This window comes from Camelus bactrianus, chromosome 19 (genome assembly GCF_048773025.1).
Source record: "Camelus bactrianus isolate YW-2024 breed Bactrian camel chromosome 19, ASM4877302v1, whole genome shotgun sequence".
Taxonomy (NCBI): Eukaryota; Metazoa; Chordata; class Mammalia; order Artiodactyla; family Camelidae; genus Camelus; species Camelus bactrianus.
Window position 1 is genome coordinate 23420430 of NC_133557.1, and position 27343 is coordinate 23447772.

A 27343-nucleotide genomic window follows, 5' to 3' on the forward strand; every position below is an offset into this window, starting at 1 on the left:
GCAGAATGGGAGCTCCTGCCTGGATGGCCTGCACCGGGAGTGGCAGAGGGGTGGGTCCAAGGAGCTGCCCAAATGACCCAGGAATGGTGCCAGAGAGGGCAAGGGGCTGCTGGAGCCCACGGCAGGGGACAGGGAAGGCCTCTCAGGCCTCTGTTCAGATCTAGGTGGCCCATCTTGTTTCCCCATCTGTGAACCAGGGGCAACAAGGGCATCCTCCTGGCAGGGTGAAAAAGCAAACTCTTGGTCCAGGCCCACCCTCAGTGCACAGTAAGGACCTGGTGAAAATAGGGGAAGTCCCTTTTTTCTCTTGCATGGCTGGAACTCGGCCCACCAGCCTCAGAAACAGATGTTTTGGCCTTATGTTGACAAATAGGTCTGCAGGTGCCTGGACAAGGGCTTTTCTTTTTAGAATAGTTGGGGACATTAGGCCATGTCACCAATCTGGGCCTCTTTGTACCCTGGGAGGAAGCCCTTCTTTCTGATGCGTGTCCCAGAGCAGAAAGCTTTATGTTTGGGAGTCTGTGGTGGAGAGAGTAATATAACTAATAATAACAGTAAAGACATCTGCACGCACTTAAGCTTGGATAAGTGAAGTGACTCCCCCAAGGTCACACAGTGGGTCAGAGCCCAGCACCCGCACCGCCCCAGGTTGAGGTGGGGTGGGGCTGGTGAAGACCCGGGTGTGGTCTGAGGGGGCGGGCAGGTGCAGAGGGCGGGGCTGGAGGAGGGGCGCGGCCGACCCCCGCAGAGGCCCCAGAGAGCTCGCTACTGACCTGCACTCCCCAAGCACCCCCGACTTTTCTTACTTAAGAGGTGAAGTCACCGCAGGTGTGAAATCCCCTCCTTCCAAGAGCTGGGGATAAGGGCAAATTTAGGGGCGGGGACGGGCCCAGGGAAGGGTCGTGGAGTGTGGAGGTGGGTCACCTCTCTGCTAGCCAGAGCTGGGGGTTGGGGTCTCCAGGATCCCGCCTGGGGCGCGTCCCTTCCGTGGGGCGTCGGGACTGGGTGCTGCAGGATCCTGAAGCCATTGCCTCCTCCAGCAGGGGGCGGGCCGCGGCCGTGTTTGGGGTAGGGGAAGGCGATCGCGTTGCCCCCTCCCAGGATCCCCTCCTCCCTTCTAGTACAGCCTCCAGCCCGGAGGGGGCGGTCCGGGGGCGGGTTCGCACCTCCTTGTTCCCAATCCCGGGGCCGACGGGTGGGGGTAGGCAAGGGGCGTGAAGCCGCCCCCTCACCCCCGGGCCAGGGGACCCCCAAGGGCGCGCTCTGGGTTTCTAGTCTGGTCACTGTGCCCCACTGCCGCCCTCCTGGGGGTCTTGGGCGGCCACAGCGTGTCCTCTGCGTGCCCGAGGAGGGGTGGGGCGGACGTCAGGCGTGACGCCGCCGTTGCCATGGCCCGCCTTTATAAATAACCGGGCTCAGGAGAAACTTTAGCGAGTCAGAGCCGCGCACGGGACCGGGAAGGGGACCCACTAGAGGGTCCAGCCGCCAGCCCCCGCACTAGTAGCGGCCACCCCAGCGGCAGTAGCAGCAGCAGCAGCAGCAGCAACACAGCAGCGACAGTTCGGAGTCGGGAGGCCGCGCCACCTGCGGGCCGGCCGGAGCGGGCAGCCCCAGGCCCCCTCCCCGGGCACCCGCGTTCATGCAACGCCTGGTGGCCTGGGACCCAGCATGTCTCCCCCTGCCGCCGCCGCCTGCTTTTAAATCCATGGAAGTGGCCAACTTCTACTACGAGGCGGACTGCTTGGCTGCTGCGTACGGCGGCAAGGCGGCCCCTGCGGCGCCCCCCGTAGCCAGACCCGGGCCGCGCCCCCCCGCCGGCGAGCTGGGTAGCATCGGTGACCACGAGCGCGCCATCGACTTCAGCCCGTACCTGGAGCCGCTGGGCGCGCCGCAGGCCCCGGCGCCAGCCACGGCCACGGACACCTTCGAGGCGGCTCCGCCCGCGCCCGCCCCCACGCCCGCCTCCTCCGGGCAGCACCACGACTTCCTCTCCGACCTCTTCTCCGACGACTACGGGGGCAAGAACTGCAAGAAGGCAGCCGAATACGGCTACGTGAGCCTGGGGCGTCTGGGGGCCGCCAAGGGCGCGCTGCACCCCGGCTGCTTCGCGCCCCTACACCCGCCGCCCCCGCCGCCGCCGCCGCAGCCGGCTGAGCTCAAGGCGGAGCCGGGCTTCGAGCCCGCGGACTGCAAGCGGAAGGAGGAGGCCGGAGCGCCGGGCGGCGGCGCCGCAGGCATGGCGGCTGGCTTCCCGTACGCGCTGCGCGCCTACCTCGGCTACCAGGCGGTGCCGAGCGGCAGCAGCGGGAGCCTGTCCACGTCCTCGTCGTCCAGCCCGCCCGGCACGCCGAGCCCCGCCGACTCTAAGCCGCCCCCGGCCGCCTGCTACGCGGGGGCGACGCCGGCGCCCTCGCAGGTCAAGAGCAAGGCCAAGAAGACCGTGGACAAGCATAGCGACGAGTACAAGATCCGGCGCGAGCGCAACAACATCGCGGTGCGCAAGAGCCGCGACAAGGCCAAGATGCGCAACCTGGAGACGCAGCACAAGGTCCTGGAGCTCACGGCCGAGAACGAGCGGCTCCAGAAGAAGGTGGAGCAGCTGTCGCGCGAGCTCAGCACCCTGCGGAACTTGTTCAAGCAGCTGCCCGAGCCCCTGCTTGCCTCCTCCGGCCACTGCTAGCGCGGCCCCCGCGCGCGTCCCCCTGCCGGCCGGCCTCTGCGCTGCCGGGCGCGCCGCGGCCGCTGAGACTCCGGGAAGCGCCCGCGCTCCCGCCCCCGCCCCTGGTGGCGCCGGCAAAACTTTGGCACTGGGGCACTTGGCAGCGCGGGGAGCTCGTCGGTAATTTTAATATTTTATTATATATATCTATATTTTTGTCCAAACCAACCGCACATACAGATGGGCCGCCCGCCCGTGGTGTTATTTAAAGAAGAAACGTCTATGTGTACAGATGAATGATAAACTCTGCCTCTTCTGCCCCCCCTCTCCAGGCGCCGGCGGGCGGGCCGGTTTCGAAGTTGATGCAATCGGTTTAAACATGGCTGAACGTGTGTGTACACGGGACTGACGCAACCCACGTGTAACTGTCAGCCGGGCCCTGAGTAATCGCTTAAAGATGTTCCTACGGGGTTGTTGCTGTTGCTGTTGTTTTTGTTTTTGTTGTTGGTTTTTTTGGTCTTTTTTGTATTATAAAAAAATAATCTATTTCTATGAGAAAAGAGGCATCTGTATATTTGGGAACCTTTTCCGTTTCAAGCATTAAGAACACTTTTAATAAACTTTTTTTTTTTTTGAAAATGGTTAAAAAGCCTTTTGGGGGCAGTAGTTGGCTTTTGATTTTTTTTCCCTTTATTTTGGATTTATGATTTTATATTTGCTTTTCTGGTGTGTGTAGGGTTGGGGGGGTGTGTGTGTGAGCTGTTACAATTTTTGGCTTTTTAGTTGGTTGAGTGGGGGTGTTGCAGCTGCTTTTTCTCTTCTGCTACTCCCCCCCAGGGCCTGTGCTTGGAGATGGGGGTACCAGGCCAGGGGTGGGGGAGGGGCAGAGGAGTGCTGGGTCAGGCTTTCAGGGTGACTCAGTGCCCCGGGTGTTGGGGAGGAGTGGCTGGGAAACCTGTTTGGGGAGGGGGTCCAGGGCCTCTGGCTGGTCCTGAGTGCCAGACTTGGGTTTAGAGGGGCGTGGAGGGCTGTGACTTCTGCACAATGCTTGGATACCCAATCAGCAGGCCTGTGACTCTGAAAGAGGAGTGGGTGCAGGTCTTGGTCCTGCTGAGCCCAAGTCAGGGCAGATTCTTTTGGTAAATGCAGTGGGGCAGGTTGTTTAAAAAATAGTATGTGTGTGTATATGTATTTTTAAGAGAATAGCTTGGGTGTGTGGGCGGGCTTGTGTCTGTGTGCCCCTGGCCAGCGAGAGGGGAGAATCTGGGCTAGGTGGGGAGGCGGAGGGAAGGGTTCCTATACTTCTACTCCTTTCCCTAGGGGTGGGAGATGTACCACTTGTCCTCTTTGCCCAGTTGTGGACACTGAGGCCCAATCTCACCTGCTTGCTCAAGGTGGCTGAGCCCAAGCTGCAGTCCCTGATTCCCTGGGAAAGAAATGGCCCCTGGCAAGGCTTCTGCTTCCCTGCCCCCTGATACCCACCCGCCTCTCTGCACTGCACCTCCACCCCCACTCTAGCCCTGGACGGCATTCCTGAGAGCTGAGGATGTAGACGGAGGGGTTAGTGGATACACGTACAGCGTCCCACGGTGCCTGGCACGCAGGAGGTGTTATATAAGCGTTTGCTCTTGTTATTATTTTTCACTGAGAGGCTCCTGGCATTTGGCACTTGAGTCTTTAGTACAGCGTGAGTGTGGCCAGCACTTGCCAGGGGCTGGTGTCCAGTAAACCCTGGACCTGCCCCATCTCATTTAAACCTCACAACAACTTCTGGAGAGGCTGGTACTATTAGAAGGCTTGTTTTTAGAGCCGTGGAGCAGACTTTTGGCTGTCACATCCCTAAACGTGAGAAATTGGCTTGGGGGTCCGCCTGCCCTAGGAATTCATGGGTGGAGGTTGGAAGGGGGAGCCTCATAGATTAGTTTGTTGAGGGCATGGTGTGGCCTGGGATTTTGGGAGCAGCTGCTGTTACTGTGGCTTGAGAATGGGGAATGTTTTTCCCTCCCTTTCCTTTTGGGGGCCTGGATGTTCTTTCCCTGTGGGACCCCAGGATGTGGGGGATAGAGACACTCAGCCCCCACCATTATGTAGCTGAGGATCAAGGCAAACACCACCTCCCTAACACTAGTGTCTCCCGTTTGTGGCCTGAGGGCTGTACAGAGCACTGGGCAGAAATAACCTCACTTTGGCTCTGGGCCTCTGGTCTGGCCCTGGATAGGTCTTCTCGCCTGGAGTGGCCGGGTGGCTGATGGGAACCTGGAGTCTCAGAGTCAGCCCAGTACCAGCGACAGCATATCGGCTCAACTCCCTCTGGGTTTTACCTGCTGAAGGGCAGGGCCTTGGGGGCTGGATCCTGGGAACGAGGTAGCTCAGTCTTTGGGTGGGGAGGGGGTGTTGCAATTTAGGAACGGACCTCTTCAATCCTCACTCTCCTTCTGGTCATCGAAGGTTGGCTAGTGGCTGCCCCTCACCCATTTTTGCATCACGAGGACACAAAGGAGAGAGGGGAGCAACCTGGCCAAAGAGTGACCCCAGGCTTCCCTTTCCTGAACGACGTAGCAGAGCCAGTGTTGAGTGCAGCTCTTCACACACTCCCACCCTGCTGTAATCTACGTAAGCACCCAGGGAAGTTGTTAACACCTGTTTTCAAAAGTAAACTGAGGCCCAAAACAGTGGGGTTAGTGCTCAGGTAGGACAAGAGTGGAACCAGTTAGAAAGCTAAGTCCGACCCCCAAGTCTCTGGGGAGAGCTTGGGGCTGAGAGCCTGGTTGGTAATCCCAGCCCCTCTCCCAAATTCTGAGCCCCCGCCTGGAGGACTCCTTGCCCCACCCCCAGCTCAGGCACCCCACGTGCCAGAGTTAAGTGACTTGCTGACGGTTTCAGTTTGGAAGTGACATTAAGGGGACTTGAACTTGAACCCATCTAACTACTGCTGAAGAGGTCTGGGAGAAATAGGTAAACAGGTTGAGGGCTCTGATGGTGGCCTGTGTGGCCTAGTGTGGGAGCACTGTGGACAGAAATGTGCCCAAAGGACTTGGGGAAACGTCATAGATTGGGGGAACACCCACCCTATGGCTCCACTAGGCTAGGAGGTCTAAAGTCTTGTAGAGTGGAGGGACTAGTCCATTCAAAAGCTGGGAAACAAGAAAGAGAGCAGGATGGGGTGAAGCATGAGGAGGCCAGGGACATGCCTCAAGGAATAAGAATAATAGTGGATGCAAGTTCAGTGCTTACGATGTGCAAACAGCACTCCAAGACCTTGGCACAGATGGATTTGCTGGTTTCTTCCATCTGCCTGGGAAAGCTGGTCATGTTAACCACAGGCCCATTTAGTGGGGTTGACCACTGAGGCTAGCTGGGACCCCTAACCTGTTGTTTGCTCAGGACAGGAGAGTTGACAGAACACATTTACACCTCATAATCTTAGGCAATTGCCTCACAACCTGGTGACTTTACCAAGGAGAAAAGTGGGTGTCAGAAATGAAAGCTGTAGACACTGCTGGGTGATGGGCCCTGTGCTCAGGGTGTGCTGGCTCATCGGTGTCTTGGAGGCCATGGCTTTCGTTATTGGCATTTTCCTCCCAAGCAAGCGGGCTCAGAGAGGGTAAGTGGCCTGTTCAAGGTTGCACAGCTAAGAATGGTAGAAGTTGGGGTAGGAAAGAGGAGGGGAACTTCCCCATCTGAACACCTAAAGAATGTCCTCCTCCCCTAAAGTCCTGTTCAGACCTCCCTGGGACTTTTTTGTTTTTGTTTCTGAGATTGTTTATTTGTCCAGTTTTTTTTTCATTTATTTAACAAACATTTATTGATAACCTGTTGTGTGCCAGGCCCTATGCTAGGTGTTGGGGACATGTGACCAAGATGGAGGTGACAGTTTATGGGGAGACACAGACAGTAAATATCTAGTAACTGGAACAAGATAATGACAGGTGGGGGTGAGGGCTCTGAGGCAAGGAAAGTAGGGCAGGGAGTGGTGGGGAGGTCTGGGAAGGCCTCTTCTAGGAGATGGCATCTGAGCAGAGGCCTGAGCCAGGTGAGTTGTGAGGAGGGAAGAGCATCAGCTTCCTGAGCACTCACTCTACACCAGGCGTCATGTGTACCTTATGTGCCTTTTATCCTTGCGAGAATCCAATGACGTGGATGCCATGTATCATTCCCTCTTCCCTAGTTGGGAAAACTGAGGCACAGAGAGGCGAAGACACTGGCCCAATGGCTGATAAGTGACCAGGGTGAGACCTTCTCCTCCTGCCTCCTGCCCCCGAGACCTCTCATCTGTTCTGTTTTTCTGTCCTGCTCCCACCCCCTTAGTCCTTTCTCAGCCTTTCACCTACTTGGTGACTTGTGATGGAGTCCCAGTGGCCCCAGCTAGCCGGCCATGTGGCCAGACCCCACTCCTTGGGAGTTTTCAACCTTGTATTGGTTGTGGCCATGGGCAGGGAAGTGAGGGGGGCCAGGGTGGGCTGGGAAATTAGGGGCTTCTGGGGCTCCAGGCTGTCAGAGTTCGAGTCCCTTCCAGGTGCCCTCTGAGGCCAAGAGGTAGGAGTCCTGTTTCAGAGTGGAGACCTGAGACTCTGAGAAGGGACCTCACTTGCCCAGAAAGAAGAAAAATTGGGATCTGAATCCAGGTCTGTCTGAGACCCAGGCTAAGCCACTTTTCTGTCTACTAGTTACTGTACATGGGAGAACAGATGAGCAAACCTCGATTTTGCACCCTTTGACCCATCTTTGAGTAAGATGCAGGGAAAAAAAGCTCTGAGCTTTGTCCCTTACTTGCTTGGTGACATTGGGCAAGATGATTGACCAGTTTGGGTCTGGGCTTCAGATGACGGATTAGCAGGCTAATGTCGGACTATGATAAAGGCTTTGGGGAAGTGGTAGAGGGTGACTGGGGAGAGTATTTAGAGAGCATTCCAGGCAGAAGAAGCAGCAGGTGCAAAGGCTCTGACATAGGACCAAGCTCAGTATATCACGGAAAGAGTGAGGAGCAGTGTGGCTAGAGTAGAGGCAGCCAGGGGTGGAGTGGGGAGAGGGGGACAGATGGTGGCAGGGTCCTTCATGCAAGGCTGTGGAGGCCAGGGTGAGGCTCAGAGAGGTTGTTTTGAGGATGGATGATTGGGTGTTCCTGCCAGGGCTTGGCACCCGGAAAGCCCTTAAGTTTGTCGATGGGATGACACAGGCCCCTCGGCCTCAGGATTAGGCAAAGTGCAATGGGTGAAGGGGGCAGGGAAGCTGCTTGCCTGGGCCCAGGAGATCTTGTGGGTGAGGAGCCTCTGACCCAGGGCCTGGAGCCACAGGCAGGAATGAGGGGAAGGGCATGCCAGGAGTGGGGTACGGGAGGAGCAAAGGCTGGGAGCCAAGAGAGGGAGAGTTCTTTGGGAAGCAGTGACTGTAGGGGAGAGGGCACTGAGGAGGGAGAGAGGGGAGGCTGGAGAGGGAGGCGGGGCTAGGCCTCCCTGAGGCCTCCGGGTATGGTATTAGGCTATTATGGGGAAGGTAGGACGCTTGACCCCAGGAAGGGTGTCTTCTTTTTATTTGATTTCCTAAGTAGTACCTGATCATGGTGGGAAGGTTGGAGAATACAGAGTATCAATAAAAGAAAGGAATAAAAAGCACCCATAATTCTACTACCCAGAAATAAACCCTGGTTAACTTTCACAGCGTGGCCTTGGGCAAGTCACTTTACCTCTCTGTGCCTTAGTTTCCTTGTTTATAAAATGGAATAATAATAGTATCTGCCTCATAAAGTTGTTGTGAGGATTAAATGAGTTAATCCATGTAACATAGTTAGAGCAGTGCTGGCACACAGTAAGCCTTCATCATCATAATTAATAACATCATTACTATCTTGTAGGGTTAAGAGCCCAGATGCTGGCATTTAGCTGCCTGTATTCTAAATGTCCTGAGGTCACCACTTCCTGGCTGTGTGATTTGGGGTGTGTGACTGTATCTCACTGGGTCTCAGTTTTCTTATCTGTAACAAGAAGAGACTAAAATTCCTTATAATGTTTTGTAAAGATTTGACAGATTAATTCATGCAGGGTGATCGTAGAGAGAGACCTCTGTGTGCAGCAGTTATTTCTTTCCAGAATTTTTGTTCCACGTGTATTTTTTCTTCATTGTAGCTAACGTTGCCTATTTGATATTCACACACCATCCCCCTTTCTTCCTTAGCAATGGGACCCCCTATAGCTGGGGCAGGTGGCAAGTGCTACACATCCCAGCTTCTCTTACAGCGATCGATGACCAATAATATATAAACAGAGATTATAGGTGAGGTTTCCAGGAAAGCTCTTTAAAATGGGCTGACTCAGCTGTGAGATAAATTCCCTTTTGCTTACCCCCTCTGCAATCACACTCATCCCCCTGCTTCTTTATATTTCCTGCCTGGAATTCAGATGAAGTGGCTGGAGCTTCTGGGGCCATCTTGAACATGAGGCAAACATTGAAGCATGGAAGCCACTGAGAGTGGTGAAATCAAGAGATAAAAGACATTGGGTTCTTGATGGTGGTGGAACAGCCACACCAGTCCTTGTCTGCCTTGCTCTGGATTTGTTTACATGGTAGAAAAATAAATCTCTGCTTATTGAGGTCTCTGTCATTTTGGCTTCCTGTTACTGGCAGCTGAATCTATTTCTAACTGATACATTTGCCAAAACGGAATCAACCTGTGTGAGCTGTTTTATGACCTGTATTTTTTAGTGATGCCCCAGTGCTTCCTTGTCTGAGAATGTTCTACTGACACTGTTGCACATGAACTCAGAACGAGGAGCTTGCTCTTTGCTTAGGAAGAATAATTTCCATCAGATATGGTGGAAGGATTTCTTTTAATTCATTTTAATTACAGAAGTAATGCATGAAGACATTCTGTCATGAAAGTTTTCTGCCTGTTCTCACGTGTCTCCTCTGAGACTCTGAAATCTCAGTGTCTGTTAGGATAGGATTGAATCAGGCCCTTGGAATAGACGGAATCTCTTCTGCTAACCCTAGTGAGCCCAAATCCTGCTCCCACCCTCCATATATGATCCACCAAGGAGACCCTCAGTTTGGAAACAGAGAGGATCAGCCCCTGTTGTAGCTCACAGAGTGTGTTGGCAGCTGCGCTGGGACCAGATACCCCGCACCACCCCAAATAACCCCTCTGCCCCATGCTGCCACTGCCACCACCTGCTCCACCGAGCCCTTGGCCTGCCAGGGCTGGGAGGCACCTTGGCCAGCCTGCCTAGGGCCAACCCAGCTGGGATCTCTGTGAGGTGAGTCTGTAGGCCAGGGAGCTGGGTGGGTGAGCCTTTATATTTATAGCTGTCACCAGATCCCTGCCTCACCGGCCCCAGCCCTGGAGCCCTAATGGATTGGAGGTGGCCAGGGAGGCGGAAGGCTCCTCAGAGAAACTGGTGGGTGGGGGTCAGTAGGCTGTGGAGAAAAACTGGGGTAGGAGTTGGGGCTGCCTGGGCTGCTTTACTCAAGCCTGGCCTCAGTCTTGTCACGCCAACTGGGGCCAGTCATCAGGCTTACCTTGCTGATGCTCTTGGGGGTTGGTGAGGGGCAGGGATAATGGGGACCGTTTCTTTCTGTTAGTCTTGCAACTCAGGTGTAAAGCACTAGCTAATCACACTTCCCAGTTCCTCGGAGAAGATTGCCATCCGTCCTTTCAGGGTCTGCATTGCATTTTGTTTTATTTTCCACCGTCATCCTGGCTCTCCAATCCATTCCACCTGCTTCTCAAAGCTCCCACCCCAATGTGGCTGATGTCTGTCCTATATTCATCTCATTGGTTTGTGTCTTTTTTTCCTAGTGAAATGTACACACACACGAAAGTAATACAACATAGATATACAGCTCATTGGATTTTCCCTGTGTGGACCCATGCCTGTAACCAGCATCCAGATCCAAAAACAGACCATTCCAGAGCCCCAGAAGCACCTTCTAGTCGCCATCCCCCCGCCACCTAAGGGTAATCATTACCCTCATTTCTAATACAAAACATTAATTTTGCCTGTTTCTTCACTTTATATAAATGGAATCACACAGTATGCATCCTTTTGTGTATGACTTCTTTTATTCAGTATTGTAACTGTAATGTTGATCCAAATTGCTGTGTGTATCAGGGTTTGTCCCTTTTTGATACTTAATTCCACTGCGTGGCTATATCATGATGTATTTACCCATTCTATTGCTAAGGGACGTTTAGGTTGTTTCCAGCTTTCATCTCTTTAGAACTGGGCTGTGATGAACATTATAGAGTACATGTCTTTTGGTGAACATATGTACATATATCAGTTGGGTATATGCCTAGGGGTGCCTTGCTGAGTCATAGGAAATGCTATGAGTATGTGTGTTAATTCCTGTTAATCACATTCAATCTTAGATTTTTTTCCATTTCTTACTTTTTTTTTTCCTGTTTTAAAAAAAACTTTCTGTCTCGGTCAGTTCGTTTGCCATAACAGCATACCACAGGCTGGATGGCTTATAAATAACCAAAACGTATCCCTCACAGTTCTGGATGCTGAGAAGTTCAAGATCAAGTTGCTGGCAGATTTGGGCGCTGGTGCGGTCCTGCTTCCTGATTCGTAGGTGCTGTGTCCTCACATGGCAGTAGGGGCAAGGGAGCTCTATGGGGTCTCTTTTGTAAGGGCACCAGTCTCATTCCTAATGGGACCTAATCACCTCCCAAAGACCCTACCTCCAAATACCCTTGTATTGGGTTATTTCCACACGTGGATTTTGGAGAACATAAACATTCAGTCTATAGCACTTTTTATTTTGAAAAAGATCTCAAATTTATAGAAAAGTTACAAACATGGTACAAGGAACATTCCTCCCCTCCCCACCCCAAATTATTTGGGAATCAGTGGCTGACCTGTTGCCTGATCACCTCCTGGTACTTAGATATATAGTTCCTACAAACAGGACATTTTATATATAACTGCTGTAACCATCAAAATCAGGAAATTAACATGATACATTATGCTATCTACTCAGACCCATTCAAGTCTCACCAGTTGCCCTAATAGTGGTCAGTGAAAGGATCCAGTTCAGAATCACATGCTGCATTTAGTTATCATGTCTTTTTAGTCTCCTTTAATCTAAACAGCTCTTCAGTCTTTGCCTGAGTTTCATGACCTTGACACTTTTGAGGATGACAGTCCAGCTATTTTGTAGCATATCCCTCACCTTGGGTTTGTCTGTTGTTTCCTGTGGTAAATTTCAGGTCTTGCATCTTCAGATCATGCAGATAAATTGCAAGAGTGATGGTGTGTTCTTCTCTTTGTCCTATTGTTGATGGTGTTTGCTCCCCACCCTCCAGTTCTATTGAGATATAATTGACATATAACATTGTATAAATTTAAAGTGGACAACAGAATGATTTGATATAAGTAGATATTGTGAAATGATTACCACAATAAGTTTAGTTAACATCCAACACCTCACATAGTTACAAAGTTTTTTTTTTCCTTGTGTTGAGAATAGTGGTATTCACTTTGATTTCTGGATTGAAGAGGTATCTGCCAGAATTCACATCTGTAAAGTCACTTTTTTCCCCTTCGCAATTAATAACAGTTTGAGGGGAGGTACTTTGAGGCTATGTAAATATCCTGCTTCTCATCAAACTTTCAATGATTAATTTATTTTTGTTAGCTTCTTTGCCCTTTTGACATGTCACTGTTATTCTTTGAGCACCTTCCTTACCTTCTGGCATGAATTATTCCAGGCTCAGCTAGTGCTTTCTCTGCTCCAGCCCTGGAATCAACCATTTATCCAAGGAGTCCTGGCTCCTTTTTGTAGAGGAGGTATTTAGAAGCCAACATCTTGGTAGGAAGTGTGCTCATTGCTACTGGGGTGTCCCTACTCCTAGCTGTATGTGTATATATATGTGTATAGACATAGATATACATTTGCATCAATATTCTTTATCTATCTATCTATCTATCTATCTAGCCATCTACCATCTGTTTAGAGAACTATGAGTTTACAACTGATAACTCTCATTCTAGTCCAGCATATTTATTCTAATTTTCTATCTTTCTATATTTGCAACTTTCTTTTCCAGCAGTGAGAAAATTGGCTTCCGTTATCCTCAATATATTTACTTATTGGACAGTCCGCTGTATGCAACCAATTTCCTGTCTCTCCACACACACACCCTCCTCCCCAGTTGGATGCCTTCCTTACCCTGCTCTGGCCCTCACACAGTGTCATCTTTCTTGTGAATAATTTCAGTTCAAATTTCCTCTATGCATTTTAATTTTTATTTAATTTGAATATATAATATATGCTCATTGTTTTACAAAAGTTATGAAAGGGTTTGCAGTGAAAAGTTGTTCTCCCTCCCACTTCAGCCCTCATGCTCTCAGTTCCCTTTCCCAGAGGTCACTGAATTCCCAGTAGTTTTTCTTGTTTCAGGTAGTCTGTGTGATAACATTGCGGCACTTTCCAGAAAGGTACGTACTATGTTTTTTCCATTCAGCAGTGTATCTTGGAGGTTGCTCATATCAATACTATAGAGCTGCCTCAATCTTTTTAATGATCACACAGCATTTCATTACATGAATGTACCATAATCATTTAACCATTCTCCTTTTGATGGACATTTAATTTGTTTCCAGCCTTTTTCTAGCTCAGACAGTATTACAGTGGACAACCATATCCAATACTTTCCTTGAAGACTATGTTTGAGAGGTGTCTTCATCTTGCTCTGTGTCCTTCTAATTCATTGCCTTTTACTCTGATGCATAATGCTCCTCTGATGTACATGCCACGCTTTAATGTACTGTTCCCCTGATGATGGACGCTGATGTGACCTCCAAGTCCCCATAGCCACAAACACTATAATGATGTCATTGAATGTGCAGGTTAGGTTGTCTGGAAACTGAGATGGCATTTGGGGAGACTGTGAGGTTGACTCTTCGTGGTCCCCTGCCAGTGTCAGACAGTTATCCTTCATTGACCTTTTTCCCTTCACTATTTCCCTGTGGGGCTCACGAGTCAGATGGGTGTGGGTCACTAGATGTTTGTCATTTAGATGTTTGACCTCGAATAAATGAACTCCCCCTTCTAAGCCTCAGTTTTCTCATCTGTGCAATGGGTCTCTTATATTCCTGACTTGTGCAGTGTGGGGCTTGGTGCAAAATAAGTTTGTGATAAACAAATGTGTCCCAATCAATTAGAGTCCCCAGACCTTTATGGCAGAAGTCTCTACATCAGGCTCAGGTTTGGGGACACTGTCCCTTAAAGGCAGAGAGAGGGCTGACCTGGAAAGGACCAGGGAGTTAGGGGGGTTGAATTGGGGTTGTTGTGCCCCAAGAAGAGTTGTAACCAGAGTTTTGATTAAGTAATGTTTGAAGGGAAAATGCTAATTTAGATGGGGACTGGTATTTATTTCATTCATTCCTTCCTTCATTCATTCATGTCCCTCCTAACAGCTTGTGACTTTGGGCAAGTGACAACTTCTCTGTGCCTCAGTTTTCTCTTCTGCAAAACAAGGATGGCAATTATATTACCTATCTCATAGGTGTGGTGAGATTAATTGAGATGACACAAACAAAATGCTTAGAGCAATGCCTGGCACATAGTAAATGTTCAATAAATATCAATTATTATCACAATTCATTTTTCTAACAAATAATTTACTAAGAGTCTGCTACATGCCAGCGTTTGTTGTCTCTCTCTGCCCAGAACTAGAACCACCTGGAACCTCAGAGTCTAAAATCAGAGCCCAGAAATGATGATATGATCTCAGGGTGTAACCACCCCCACCCAGCAGTCTGTCTGGCAGGCGTAGTTTAAGATCCCCTGCTTCCTGCATATCCAGGCCATGGCTTCTGACACCCCTGTAAGCTCCCACCCCCTAGCTCCCCAGAGGTTGTGACATCCTCAAACCTTCTCCAATAGCACTGATCTGAACACTTGTGGACTCAGAGAAAAACAGACTCAGGCAGCAGAGCCCCAAGTATTTTTGGACATTGCCAACTGTCCCTTGGGGGGCAAAATCACCCTGGGTTGAAAAACCCTGGTGTGGAGGGTGCAGCAGCTGGGCTGAGCCCCTACAAGCTGAGTGCCTTAGTGTGTGACACTGGGGCAGCCCTCTGCACTCTCAGGGCCTTGGATCTCCATCACTCAGGGGACCAGGCTGAGCCAGCACAGAGGGGCCTCCAGCCTGGTCTTACTAGAATTCTGGTCTCCTGTGTGTTCCTGTCTTTCTGTGCATCATGGTTGCAAGTTCTAGGAGGCAGAATGAGGATTAGGGCCCAGGAGAGACAGGTCTGGGTGGGGACATCCCTATGTTTGTTCTTCTACCCCAGGCCTGGCCCTCCCTCCAAATGCAGGGGAGATAATAATTACAAAAGCAGGCCTTAGGTTGCATCTCATTTAATCCTTATAACAGCTCTAAGAGGTGGGAGCTTTTATTACCCCTATTTTCCAACAATGGGACAAATCACAATTGTGTGTCACCTGACAGGACACACAGGAAGAAATCAGCATTTCTTCTATTACTTCTATTATGGAAGCATCAGACAAGTTCAAAGTGCAGGACACTCTGCAAAATAGCTAGCCTGTCACCCTCAAAAGCAGAAGAAGATCCAGGAGAGGCTGAGGAACTGTTGGAAGAGCCTACATACAACTGAGGGAAGCTAGGTATGATCCTGGACCAGAAAAAAGTCATAAAGATCTTTATGGGGACAATTACTTAATAGTGAATATAGTGTGTGAATTCAATAGTGGTGCTGCATCAGTTAAGTGTCCTGAATTTGATAATAGTACTGTGTATGTAATGGTGAGGGGTTTAGGGATAAAAGGATATCATGTCTGCATCTGGCTCTCAAATATTTCAGGATGAGAGAGAAATATAAATAGAGGGGAAATGATGAAGTAAGTGGGGTGAAATATAAATGATCTGGGTGAAGGATATCCTGGAGTCCCTGTAATTCTTGCAATTGTTTCTGTAAGTTCAAAAATTACAATATAATAAATTAAAAAACAAATCAAAACATCTGATCTTCAGTATACCCAAGAGGAATGAAAATATTTGTCCACAAAAAGACCTGTAAGCATATTCACAGCAGTTTTATTTATAATAGCTCCAAGCTGGCAACAACTCAGATGTCTTTCAGCAAGTGAGAAGATCAACAAATTGTAGTACATCTATAAATGGAATACTATTCAGCAGTAACATGGAGTAAACTATTGATTCATTCATGGAGTAAACTATTTTTTTAAATGATGGATTTAAAAAAAAATTTTTTTTTTGAGTTATAGTCTATGGATGGATCTTAAAAGCATTATACAGTGGGAAAGAAGCCAGACACAAAAGACCACATTTTGTGTGATTCCTCTGATGTGAAGTTCAAGAACAGGTCAGACAAATCTAGAAGTCACAATAGTGGTTCTTTATAGGTGGAGGAGTTATCGCCTAGTAAAGGACATGGGAGAGCCTTCTGTGCTGTTGCAAAAGTTCTATATCTTGACCTGGATGGTGATCACATAGATTTATACATATAGAAAAAAACACTGAGATAAAAATTTGTTGAGATAGTTCCCTTTCTGCACTATATCCTACATAATCAAGATCAAAGTAAAATAATAAAAAAAAATTAAAGATACACATCGAAAATAGGAGAATGAGGTGGGCAGGGAGTGAGGAGTGGAGTTAAAGGGAATAAATAAATGAACCTGGAGAGGAGCCTTGCGAGGACAATGATGACAATGTCATAAATTGAGATGTCAGCTCAGATAACTTGGCCCTTCATACCTGAGGTTCAAAAGTAAAAACCAGAAAGGACACAAGAGCTCAGAGAGGGGGATTACTTTGCCTGAGGTCACACAGCTGGTGGGTAGCAGAGGCAGGATTTGAACCTGGGTCCGGGTGACCCCAGAGTGTGCTCCTTACCCAGTGCTCTGGCCTGGACTCACTGGACTGGGCAGCCCTGCTGGGCTCCCAGAGGCTCCCCAGGGCCTGACAGGGGATGATGAAACCACTGCCTGGCAAAGGCCATTCCAGCCCAGAGCTTAGGGCTCCAAGTGGGGAGGGGAGGCAGTGGGACAGAGGGCAGCCCTGCCCGAAGCTCCCATCCCTGGAGCCTCGCTCCCTGGCCTGGGGCAGCCCTGCCAATCTCAGCCCGCCTCCCGCTGGCCTTTGCCTTCCTTCCTGGGCCAGCATGTGGGCTCTGGAGCTCCACAGGCTTGGGTGCGAATCCCAGCTCTACCCTGATCTGGTTATGCAAGTTGGGCTGAGCAACTCCCCACTTTGTGCCTCAGTTTCCACTTCCAGAGCCTGTCCATGAGAGCATCTACCTAATAACATTGATAAGCAGACTAGAGGAGTTGTGTGCAAATCTCGGCACAATGCCTGCACATACTAAGAACTCAATAATAGTACCTGCTACTGTTGTTGTTATTACTGCTCCTTGTGGGAAGTGGGGAGCCCATGTTGCCCTTAGGCCTTATAGACACCAGCATGTTAAGACAGTTGGCGTGGAATGGAAAGTTTTGGAGAAAGGAGGCTTCAGACTTCCCGAAGTTTACTCAGAAGACTCGCTTAATTCCCACTCTGGCTTTTGAAAAAGCTCTTGGTATGCTGAGGCAAGACCAGGGCTTCGTGGGCCTGCAGCCTGGGCAGGTGCACAGGGCCCTGTGCTCAGAAGGGTCCCGTGCTTGGTTTAATGCTCTACTGTTGCATTTTGAGGTTCTTAATGATTTCAGATTGAGGGGCTCTGTGTTTTTGTGTAGCTGGTCTGGGCAGAACTGTGGCATCCAGTGAGATCACCAAGCACTTTCACTTGGGTTTCTTCTTATATGTTCAGGAACATTCTTTGAGTGTAGATGTTCCCATCACTAACCTTGCTGACCTCAGTTTCCTTACCTGGGAAGTGGGAAGAATCACTTTGTGCAAGGCCACAGGGAGACAAGAGAGGACCCTAGTCTTTTGGTTCCCACTTCCCATTAGTGGCTGAGCTAAGGTGAAACTTGGGGAGATAAAGACTTGGTGGGCCTAACCGTGTGCCCCTGGAGCACACAGTAGGTGTTCAGTGGATACAAGCTGCTCTTCGATTCTCTGACAGGCCTTTTTTTAAACCTTTTTTACAATTGAATTTTGATTTCAAATGGTGCTAGTAATACATGCATCCATTCTCTTAAAACATGAAGACATTTCTGATGAGACTGAAATTGATCTTGGACCACCTGCCCCAGGACCAGTCCCTGCCTCACCCTCCTAGAGTGGTTTTTTGATTTGGGGGTACAGACTTCCAGACTTTGTCTATGCATTACTTTAATCTGTGCCAATGTGTCTTTTCCTTCTTTCCTTTCTTTTTTTTTTCCGTTATACTTTTTAAAATGCAAACTTTTTATGGAGTATAACCTGGGTTTGGAAGAGATGATAGATTTTTGCCAACTCCACCCCCCAAAGGCCACTCAGTGAGCATGTCTTTTTCTGGCTTCACACCCCCTTCCCTGTTTTCTAGCCCATCTCTCTTCTTGTTTCCGGGTCCCTGGGTGTCAGTCCTGCCTGTCAGTGTGGCATTCCTGATACTCCATGATATCCACATGCTTGGTGCCCAGTAAGTAGAAGGCTGGTAAATGAATGAATGGAAGCAAAGAAAACAGACAAACAGCAATGAAACCCAGTTCTGCATCACTGAGGGTTCCAAGGAGGTGGGTTTTGGTTAACTGGAGTCTCTTGTGAAACCTGTGAAAGTACAGACCATACAGTATCAGCAGTAACTGAGCCCAGCATTTTCCAGAGAAGAATATTGACATTGTGGATGTCACAGTGTCCTTAGAAGCAGCCAGTGGGATGGTGCTGATGGCAGGTAGGAGTAGGGGCACTGGTCTGTGGGATCAGCTACACCTCAGGCTCTGGTATTTTGCTGAGGTCCCACAACTGGGAAGTGGCTGCATGAGGTCCTGGACCCAGCGTGTCTGATGCCACTTTCCACAATGTTTCCAGTTTGTTCTCTGCTGTATCTGCGACCTCCAGCCTGGCACATGGAAGACTGTCGACGATGTGCTCCAGGAATGGGCACCTGCTGTGTGCCAGGCACTGGGCTAAGCCTAGGAATACAGCAGAAAATGTGACAGCCCCAAACCCTGTCTTCATGGAGTTTGCGTCCTTATGGTGGGGGATACAACCTGTCAGATGGTGAATGCTGTGGAGATAGTAGAGAAGGAGGAGGAGAGAAGGAGTGCTGGTGTGTGTGCATATGTGTGTGCACAAACACGTGCATGATGTTGCATTTAATACAGAGGTCAGGGAAGGCCTCAGTGAGAGAAGGTGATATTTAAGCAAAGACCTGAAAGAGGTGGGAGAGAGCCATGGCGATATCCGGGGAATAAGGAACAGCAAGTGCAAAGGCCCTGAGGTGGGATTATGTTTCCTCTGTTCAAGGAGCAGCAGGGAGGCCAGTGTTAGGGGGACTCCCGTGAGTAAGTGGAGAGACATAGAAGAGGTGTGTGGATGTGGTCCTGGGGAGGTGGGGTTCTGAGCAGAGGAGGATATGATTTGATTTCTTCCTCCCCGGGTTATGGGGTGGTGGCAGCCAGAGAGAGAAAATGAAAGAACTGGTGGGCAGTGCTGAACCCAGGGTCTGGTACCCAGTAGGCAATCAAACAACATTGGGTTACTGCAGAGACTATGTGGAGGCTTTGAATGATGTGACCTGCTACCTTTAATGGGGTTCCTGGAGGACTGGGTGATGCCTGAGGGGACCCTCAGTGAAAGGCTTGGTGCCCCTGATGATCTGGGGGTTGGGGTGGGGGAAGACCCTCCCTGCATTGGGGCAGAATTGGCAGGTGAGTCGGAGGAGGTGGCCAGGCCAGGGCTGGTAGGGAGCTGGGAGCTGGTGGGGGCACCAGGGAGAGTGTTCTGACAGGATGGGCAGGAGGGAGAGGCAAAAAGCAGTCTTGATCCTGAGTGGGGCTTCCCAGCTTCCCAGTACCTCTCTTGTATGAGTTTCCTGGGAGCCCAATTCCTGGCTTGGTAGTCTCTGCTCTGTGACTCCTACCCTGGCCCCTCTGATCCTCTCAACACCCCACTTCCCCACCCTCCATAGCTGGGGCTCCAATCACACTCATCCTCACTATGGCCAGTGTGTCCCTGCCCGTACCTACACCTTAACCCTCTCTTCACCCTCACCTTCCCTCCTGTCTGACTGTCCCCCATCTTTCCAACTTGCTGTTTCTCCTTCTACTCTTTCCCAATGCTGTTCCCTCTTTAACAAATGCCTTTCCTTCCCTTATGTTTCCCCAAGTTCATGTCTACTCGTTAATTCTTAGAGGAGAGGGTCCTCACCCAAAGAGGCTTTCCCTGACCCTCCACTTGCTCCCCTCATGTATGTGTTTACCGCCAGGACACTATTTGGGGTCTGTATGTCTATGATTATCTGTCTATGTTCATTCTCTCCCATAGGTGCTGAGATCCTAGGGCAGGAACATGTCTGTCATGCTGATGCTGGGCTCCCAGTGCTTAGCAGGTTCTCTGAATCCTGGATAGAGAATGGAGAATGGAGGATGAGTGGTTGTGTCTGTGAACAGAGATGGATGGATGGATGGACCTGGATGGTACGGGTAGACCGGGTGATGCTGTGAGCAATGAACAGGTGGAGGAGGGATGGGCGGGAGGGTGGGAGGAGGGATGGGTGAGTGGGCGGATTAGCGATAGCTAGCTGATAGGAGACTGAACCAGGGTAGTGTGGAATGCAACAGAAAAATCCTGGCCTGAGAGTTAGGAGACCGGGGTTCAAGTTCAGCCTGGCTGCGTATCAGTACCAGGAGTCTTGGGCTTGACCTGCCTCTCTTTCCCTCTGCTTCCCTGTTTATTGTTTTTTTTTTTTAAAGCTTCATATTGCTTATATTTCACTGTGTAGAGCCCTTTTGATTCCTCCCAGACTTTTTCCGGAGACTCACATGAACAGAACAAAAGGGAGATGTTGAGGTGTATCCCCCCACCTTGCAAGCTGGCAGCACAGCTGGAAAACCCAGCTAGACGGTCCGTCACTTGCCACAGCACCCCCACTCTGTAAATCTATCCTCTCTGGGTGAGTGTTTGCTAAAAATGCAGATTCCCTCTGCCAAGGCTTCCACTTTAGGTGCATTAGAGCAGGCCCAGAGATCTATGATTTTAACAAGGTCTACTCCATGACTCTGGGCTCATTCCTAGGTAAGACTCACTGCCACCTTCCAAGAAAACTGGATCCTACAGGTTAGCAGCCCAGTGTGTGTGTGAGCGTGTGTGTATGCACGTGTGTGTGTATTGGGGGGTGGGGGTTGCTGTGACATTATATATATATATATACACACACACATACACAAAAAGACTGGAGACAACCAGGTTGTCCATCAGTGGGGCCAGGTAAGCCCATTGGGGCTGGACAACTCCCTAGAAGACCCAGCAGGCATTAGAAATAAGGGAGAAGTCTTTGATAAGACAAGATCTCCAAGATATGGTTCAGTGAAAGAGCAGGTGCAGAACAGTGCCTATTGTCTCACTACTTGCGTTAAAACATTCATAAAAGAAGAGAAATACGGATATGCATGGACGATTCTGGAAGGAAACACAAAAAACTGGGACCAGGGTGGCCTCTGAGGAAGGAAACTAGGGGACCAGGAGCTAGAGGGAAACCCTAGATTATGTCTGAATCCCTTCCTGAGTCCTGGGTTCAAATTTTGACCCTAATTAGCTATGTGACCCTAAGCGCTCTCTGAGCCTTAGTTTCCCTGTGTGTTAAGAGGAGTGTAAATTTCCAACTCTGGCCTGGGCTGCCTAGAGAACCCAGGCAACTTGATCTTGCTTCTGCTTCTGCTTCTGTTTTCCAGGATGTTCCTGGTCAGGCTTCACCTTCTAGCAGCCCCACTTGGTCCAGGGAGGGTGGGTCTCTGGGGAGGGGGTAGCCCAGTCCAGGGTGGGGCTGAGCTGGAAAAACCGGCAGGGTTGGACCAGTTTGTGCAGGCACCATCCTCACTTTTCTGCCTGGAAGCTCTCAGGGTCACTCACCCCGACCCCACGCCTCTGAGGGGCTGGGGCCAGAAGAACACCCCCAACTCATGCTTCAGGCTGGAGACCTGGGAGAAGGGGAGAATGATTGGGCATTGAGCTGGGGTTGGGCGGCAAGGATACAGGGAGATTGGGAGAGACAGAGAGGGAAAGAGAGACAGAGAGCTGGAGAGATTCAATGAGAGAGAGAGAGAAAGAGATAGGGATAGACAGATACAGAGACAGAGAGATGCAGAGAGACGAAAGACAGACAGACAGACACACACACACACACACACAGCCAGATGCAGGCTGAGAGAGGCAAAGAACCAGAGTGGGGAGGAAAGAGACAGTGGAGCTCTCTGGGTGGGGGTGGGGGCTGGCTGCTCTGGTCAGGTGCCTGGGGCTGGCCAAGGTACAAGTGTGTTTGGGGGAGGGAGGGTGTAGGGCAGGGACAGACGGTGCTGGAGTCATCCCCAGCAGGGCAGTTTCCACACCTCTAGGTTGCAGCTGCAGTTCTGAGTATTCCTAGAACCAGCTTAGGGCCCCTTACTTCTTGCCCCTCCAGCACTCCCTTGGGACCTTGTACCTGGAGGCTGACTCCCCAGGAGGCCCTCTCAGAGCAGGGCTGGGAAGGTCTGAGGTGAAACTGGGCTAATTAGTGCTCAGAACTGAGATAATCACTGCCTGGAATGTTCCCTAGGAGGTCCAGGTTGGGGCAGGCAGCCAGGGGGCCATGGGATGCTTGGGATTGGCCTAGCTGGCCTCTGCCTACTCGCTGCCAGAGCCCTGAATATTGGAAGGAGGAAGACAGAGGGGGCCTGGATCCTCGGTCTTAGAACCTGCAGTTCCTCAAGTCCCTCCAGGCCATCCTGTATAGCAGACCCACTGGACTCCAGTCTGATCACATCTACCCTAACCCCTGCTTAAAGCCTTCCATGGCTACCGATGGCCTGTAAGCTAAAATTGGAGCTCCTCACCTTGGCCTAGGGATGCCTGCTGATCTGTTCTTGTTCCTACCTCATCACTCTGGCCCTCCCTTTCTACCCTCCTTACCCTTGAACAGTTCATGCTTGGCTTACTTCAGGACCTTTGCATGTGCAGCATCCCCTCCTGGCATGCTCTTCTTCCATTTCTTCCCAGAGCTCTCCCCTATGCATCCATCAGGCCTCAGTTGAAAGTCACCTCACTTGGGAGGCCTTCCCTGCACCTCTCCTTCCTAGCACTCAGCACTCTCCTTTCTCTTAACGAGACTCCTTATTTGAGGCCTGCTTCCTTCACGCAAGTGTCAGCTTCCTGAAGACAGGCACCAGATCTGCTTGGTCACCACCATGTCCCACAGGACCTGACACAAGGCAGGTGCTCCATAAGTCAGTCAATTGACCATCAAGAAGTGGCCTGGACTATTTTTGCTGTGTGGATTCCTCCTAGGAAGGGACCTTGCTGACTCCCAGGACTCCCTGCATCATCCACTCTGACTCCTCTGGTCCCAGCCTCAGAAGATCATGCCTCTGAGTCTTCAGAGCCATGGGGCCACCCTGGCTGTGATGTTGTAATGAATCACTGGCCAGAATCCAGTCTTGATTATCTCTAGGCAGTGCATGGCCTGCCTGAAATTGTGGGGGCTGGGACCATAGGCCATCATATCAGGGGCCCCAGGTGTCCCACTGGGCCTCTTGCCTGCGGCTGCAGATAACAGCACAGGCCTTGGTGGCCTAACCTCAGCTGCAGGCACCTGTGCCAAGGATGTGTTAGGTGACCTCCAGCAAGTCCCTACATCTCTCTGGGTTGCCAAGTGACAGGGGATGGGGTCCTGCCCCATAGGAGAGAGCAAGGAACTGGGTGGACATGGGGTCTGTGGCTGGGAGACCTTGGATGTAGTAATAACAATGACTTTTCAAGGAGAGTGAAATGAGAAACTGGGGGTGGGGGAGAGTCCAGGGTGACTGATCAGCCCAGAGGTACCCTGGATGCCTGAGGTTTCCAAGTGCCCTCGGGCCCATTGTGGCAGGGCAGAAAGTGCCGGCAAGAGAGGGTTTGAGGCATTTCTAGAGCATTGATCCCACCATACTTTTGTTTCCTCATTGTGAATTAGGGATAATGAATTTCTACTTCACAGAGATGTGCTTTAATAAGATACTCTCTGTGAAGTGCTTGGAACAGTCCCTGACTCATAGGAAGCAATCGATAACTGCCATTATTATCACCTCCTAAAGTCTTGCCTTACCCTGTCCCCACCTCTCCGTGTTTCCTACCCCAGCACCATTCACAGGCTTGGGTGATTCACCTGGATGATTACAACAGCCTCTAAATGGTCTGCTCCCAGTTTCACCCCTATGTCTATCCTCCATGTGCTGCCAGACGAAGCCTTAAAAAAACCTAAGCTGGATCACCCTCCAGTTCCCTTGCTCAGTTGTCTCCCATGATCCTCACTGCCCTCAGAATAAGGATTAAACTCCTAATCACAACCTGCAGGTGCCACACCATGGCTGACCCTTCTCTCCCAATCTCCTGCCACTCTCCCTCTCATTCACTCTGCAAGAGTGCCTTCCTTGATCCCCCTTTCTGGTCTCATCTCATGGATCCCTCCTTGCAGCCCTCATTATGGCCATATTGTTTACAGTTGCTTAGATGATTATTCGATTGAGGTCTGTTCCCTACTCCAGAATGCACGGCAGGAATCATGTCAACTGTTTCCTGCTGCATTCCCAGTACCCGTGACAGGGCTTGACACTCAGTAGGTGCACAATAAATATTTGTTGAATGACAGTGAACAATGGTTTGGTGAGTTGGAGGTGTTGGAGGTGTTGGAGGTTAGGGTGGGGGTGCTGGACATCATTGAGGCCTCATGTTCTTCCCACCTCGTGGTCCTGCCATCTCTTTCCAGCCTAGCTCCTCATAGCTCCATGATGGCTGCCAAAGTGCCTGCCATCTCTTCCTCACATAGCCATGGCTGAGGCAGGAAAAGGCCTTCATGTGTCCACTTAAGAATGAAGAATCTATTCCCAGAAGTCCCTTGGCGACTTCCTCATCTCACTGGCCACAGATGCATTCCATGTATAGCCTCAGCCATTTACTGCAAGAGGTCAAAGAGGGCCATGTTTGGCTTGAGCCAATCAGCATTCACCCCAGGTGCCATGGGCAGAATCTGTCCTTGCACAGTGAGAGGGAGTCCAGCTAGGGCTAGGTCTGGCCTCAAGCTGTGGACCTCTGAACTGCGGGCATTTCAAGCATCCTTGAGGCTGTGGATCCCTCACCTGCCCTCCTTCCTTGGGGAACCCTTGGGTGGTGGCTGTGGGAGGAAAGGTAGGGCTGGGCGAGCGTTTCAAATAAACTAGGCGGCCAGACACCTTCACCTCAGTAAATATTTAGAGCCAGTAATGGAGAGGAGGTGGTAAGAGGCAGCCTGGGCCAGAGATACCAAGGGACAGAAAGACACAAGGGAGAGATGGAGAGACACTAAGGGAGAGACAGAGAGGCATTGGGAAGAGACAGACACACTGAGGGAGAGACCAAGAGAGCTACAGAGGGAAAGACAGAGGCTGGGAGATAAAGAAGAGGAGAGAAACAGAGAGAAAGACTTTGCCAGGAAGGCTTTTGCATCAGCACCTTGAGCAGTTAGAGGCTCCATCACGGTGGGAGCAAAGTCCTCATCCCCTTCTCTTTGGCTTGATATCCTGGCCATGTTGTGTCCCAGCCAGAGCCTTGTGCCAGATGGAATAAATGACCCTCTTTCACAGGACTGTCCTGAGGGCCCAACACACTGGGATTACCATTGACCCACTGGTCTCCTTTGGCCTATAAATGGCCTGGAGTGGTGGCAGAAATTGTTGCCTCAGTGGACGGGGGAGATGTGCCCACAGTGGGAAGGCAGGAGGGGTCTGGGCTGTGATTTTAAAGCCTGTGTCCTGTCTGTGCTGCGAGGGGCAGGGAAGAGGGGTATGCTGGCTGCTAGGTAGCGCTAGCCAGTAACAAAAATTCTGCTAATCATAATAATGGCTACTGTGTTATGAGGGCTCCCCAAATGCAGACATCAACCCTTTGAGGGAGGCACTGCTTAATTCCATTCATCTTGTAAACAGCTTCAGAGAACTGCAGCAACTTCGTAACCACAGAGTTGGGGTTTGGAATCAGACAGGCCTCGGTCTGAGTTCCTGCTCCACATCTGGCAGGCTGGGTGATGTGGGGGCAGTCACCTTCTCTCTCTCAGCCTCAGTTTACCCAATTATAAAATAGGAAAATCACAGTTTAAAGGATTTAAAGAACATGAGGATTAAATGAGATGATGGATACACAGTTAAGTGTCCAATAAATGTTAAATGATAGGTTGGGGAACAGTTTTAAAGTAATTAAAAAATGATTCCTTTAATTAATCCCCTTTTTTCAGAGGAAGAGCTGAGGTCCAGAGAGGGGAAGTGACTTGCCCAAGGTCTCCAGCCAAGTGGAGGAGCTGAGATTTGAACCCAGTGGGGTCTGAGGCCAGAGCTCACCACTGGCCTTCCATACCACTGTGATGGCTCAGCCCTGGATGGCCTGTTGGAGACTCAATCTTTGTGGTTCAAGGAGATGCCCGTGGGCTGGCCTGATATCCCTCTGGCCTGGCATTAGCCACTATCACCCGTTAGGGTGGTTGCAAAATCCCACTCCCTTTACCAGTCGATAAAGGGTGCCCATTGCAAAACTCAGCGGCAAAATTATTAAGTGTTGTGTCATCCTGTGGCCAGGCCCTGGGTGCCCCTTTCCTGCCTGGAGGCCTGGGTGAGGCCAACTCCACACTCTCTCCTTCCCTGGCTCTGACCCAGCAGAGGCTGGGGTTGGGGTCAGCAGGGGGCTTTCGAGGAGTGGGCAGAGGACAGACACAGGCACTGGGCCCACCCATAGTCCTCCACTCTCAGGAAATGGCAGCTCCATCCTCTGGATGCTCAGGCTCAAACCTTGGGGGTCACTTGATTCATCTCTTGCCCCACATCCAATAATTGGTCAGGAAATCCTGTTAGCTCTACCTTTAGAATACATCCAGAACCCAACCAGCTTTTCCCCTCCACTTCCACACCTGGATTCAAAGCGCCTCGTTGCTGGTCTCGCCATTCTCCACACACCACCAAAGGGATCCTGTTAGATCTAGGTGGATCCTAAGTCAGATCTTTTCCCTCTGCTTAGAACCCCCATGGCTCATATCTTAGAGCACAAGCCAAAGACCTTACAAGGCCCACAAGGCCCAGCCTCACCTGGCCCCGTTGCCTTTCTGATCTCATCTCCACCATTTTTTCTCCCTTGCACACTTTGCCAGCCCAGTGGTCTCCTTGCTATCCCTGCAACACATCAGGCATGATCTAACCCCAGGGCCTTTGCACTTGCTGTTCCCTCTGCTGGGAATGCTCTTCCCTCAGCTCTGTCACCCAGCTGGATCCCTCAGTTCATCTCATCTCAATGTCATCGCCTCAGGGAAGCCTTCCCTAGTTACTCTGCTAAAGTGTCACCTCCACTGTCACCTCCAGCCCTTTCATCTTTCTTCCTGACTCGCCATCATATTATTTATTTGTTTATTTGTTCAATGGCTATCTCCTTCCTTAGAATATCACCTTCCTTAGGGCAGGGAGTATTGTCTGTTTTGTTCACAATGCTTCCCTGGCACTCAGCCCAGGCCTGGCACACAGTAGGTGCTCCCAAAGGTTTGCTGAATCAGGGAATGGGTGAGCAGGAGGGGCCACAGCAGCCCA

General features: G+C 50.6%; 1 protein-coding gene and 1 long non-coding RNA gene across 4 annotated transcripts in view; both read left to right on the forward strand.

The window, feature by feature from the left end:
- LOC105071853 (uncharacterized) overlaps positions 1-27343 on the forward strand; it is a 292203-nt gene that overhangs the window by 23450 nt on the left and 241410 nt on the right. The gene's annotated exons all lie outside the window — the stretch shown is intronic.
- CEBPB (CCAAT enhancer binding protein beta) lies at positions 1410-3298 on the forward strand. Its single transcript, XM_045519300.2, has one exon. The coding sequence runs from the start codon at positions 1640-1642 to the stop codon at positions 2678-2680; it is 1041 nt and encodes a 346-aa protein (XP_045375256.2). The 5' UTR covers positions 1410-1639; the 3' UTR covers positions 2681-3298.

What these genes read in the sequence shown, in the direction of transcription:
- CEBPB (XM_045519300.2), top strand. Translation starts at nt 1,640, where the DNA reads ATGCAACGCCTGGTGGCCTGGGACCCAGCATGTCTCCCCCTGCCGCCG.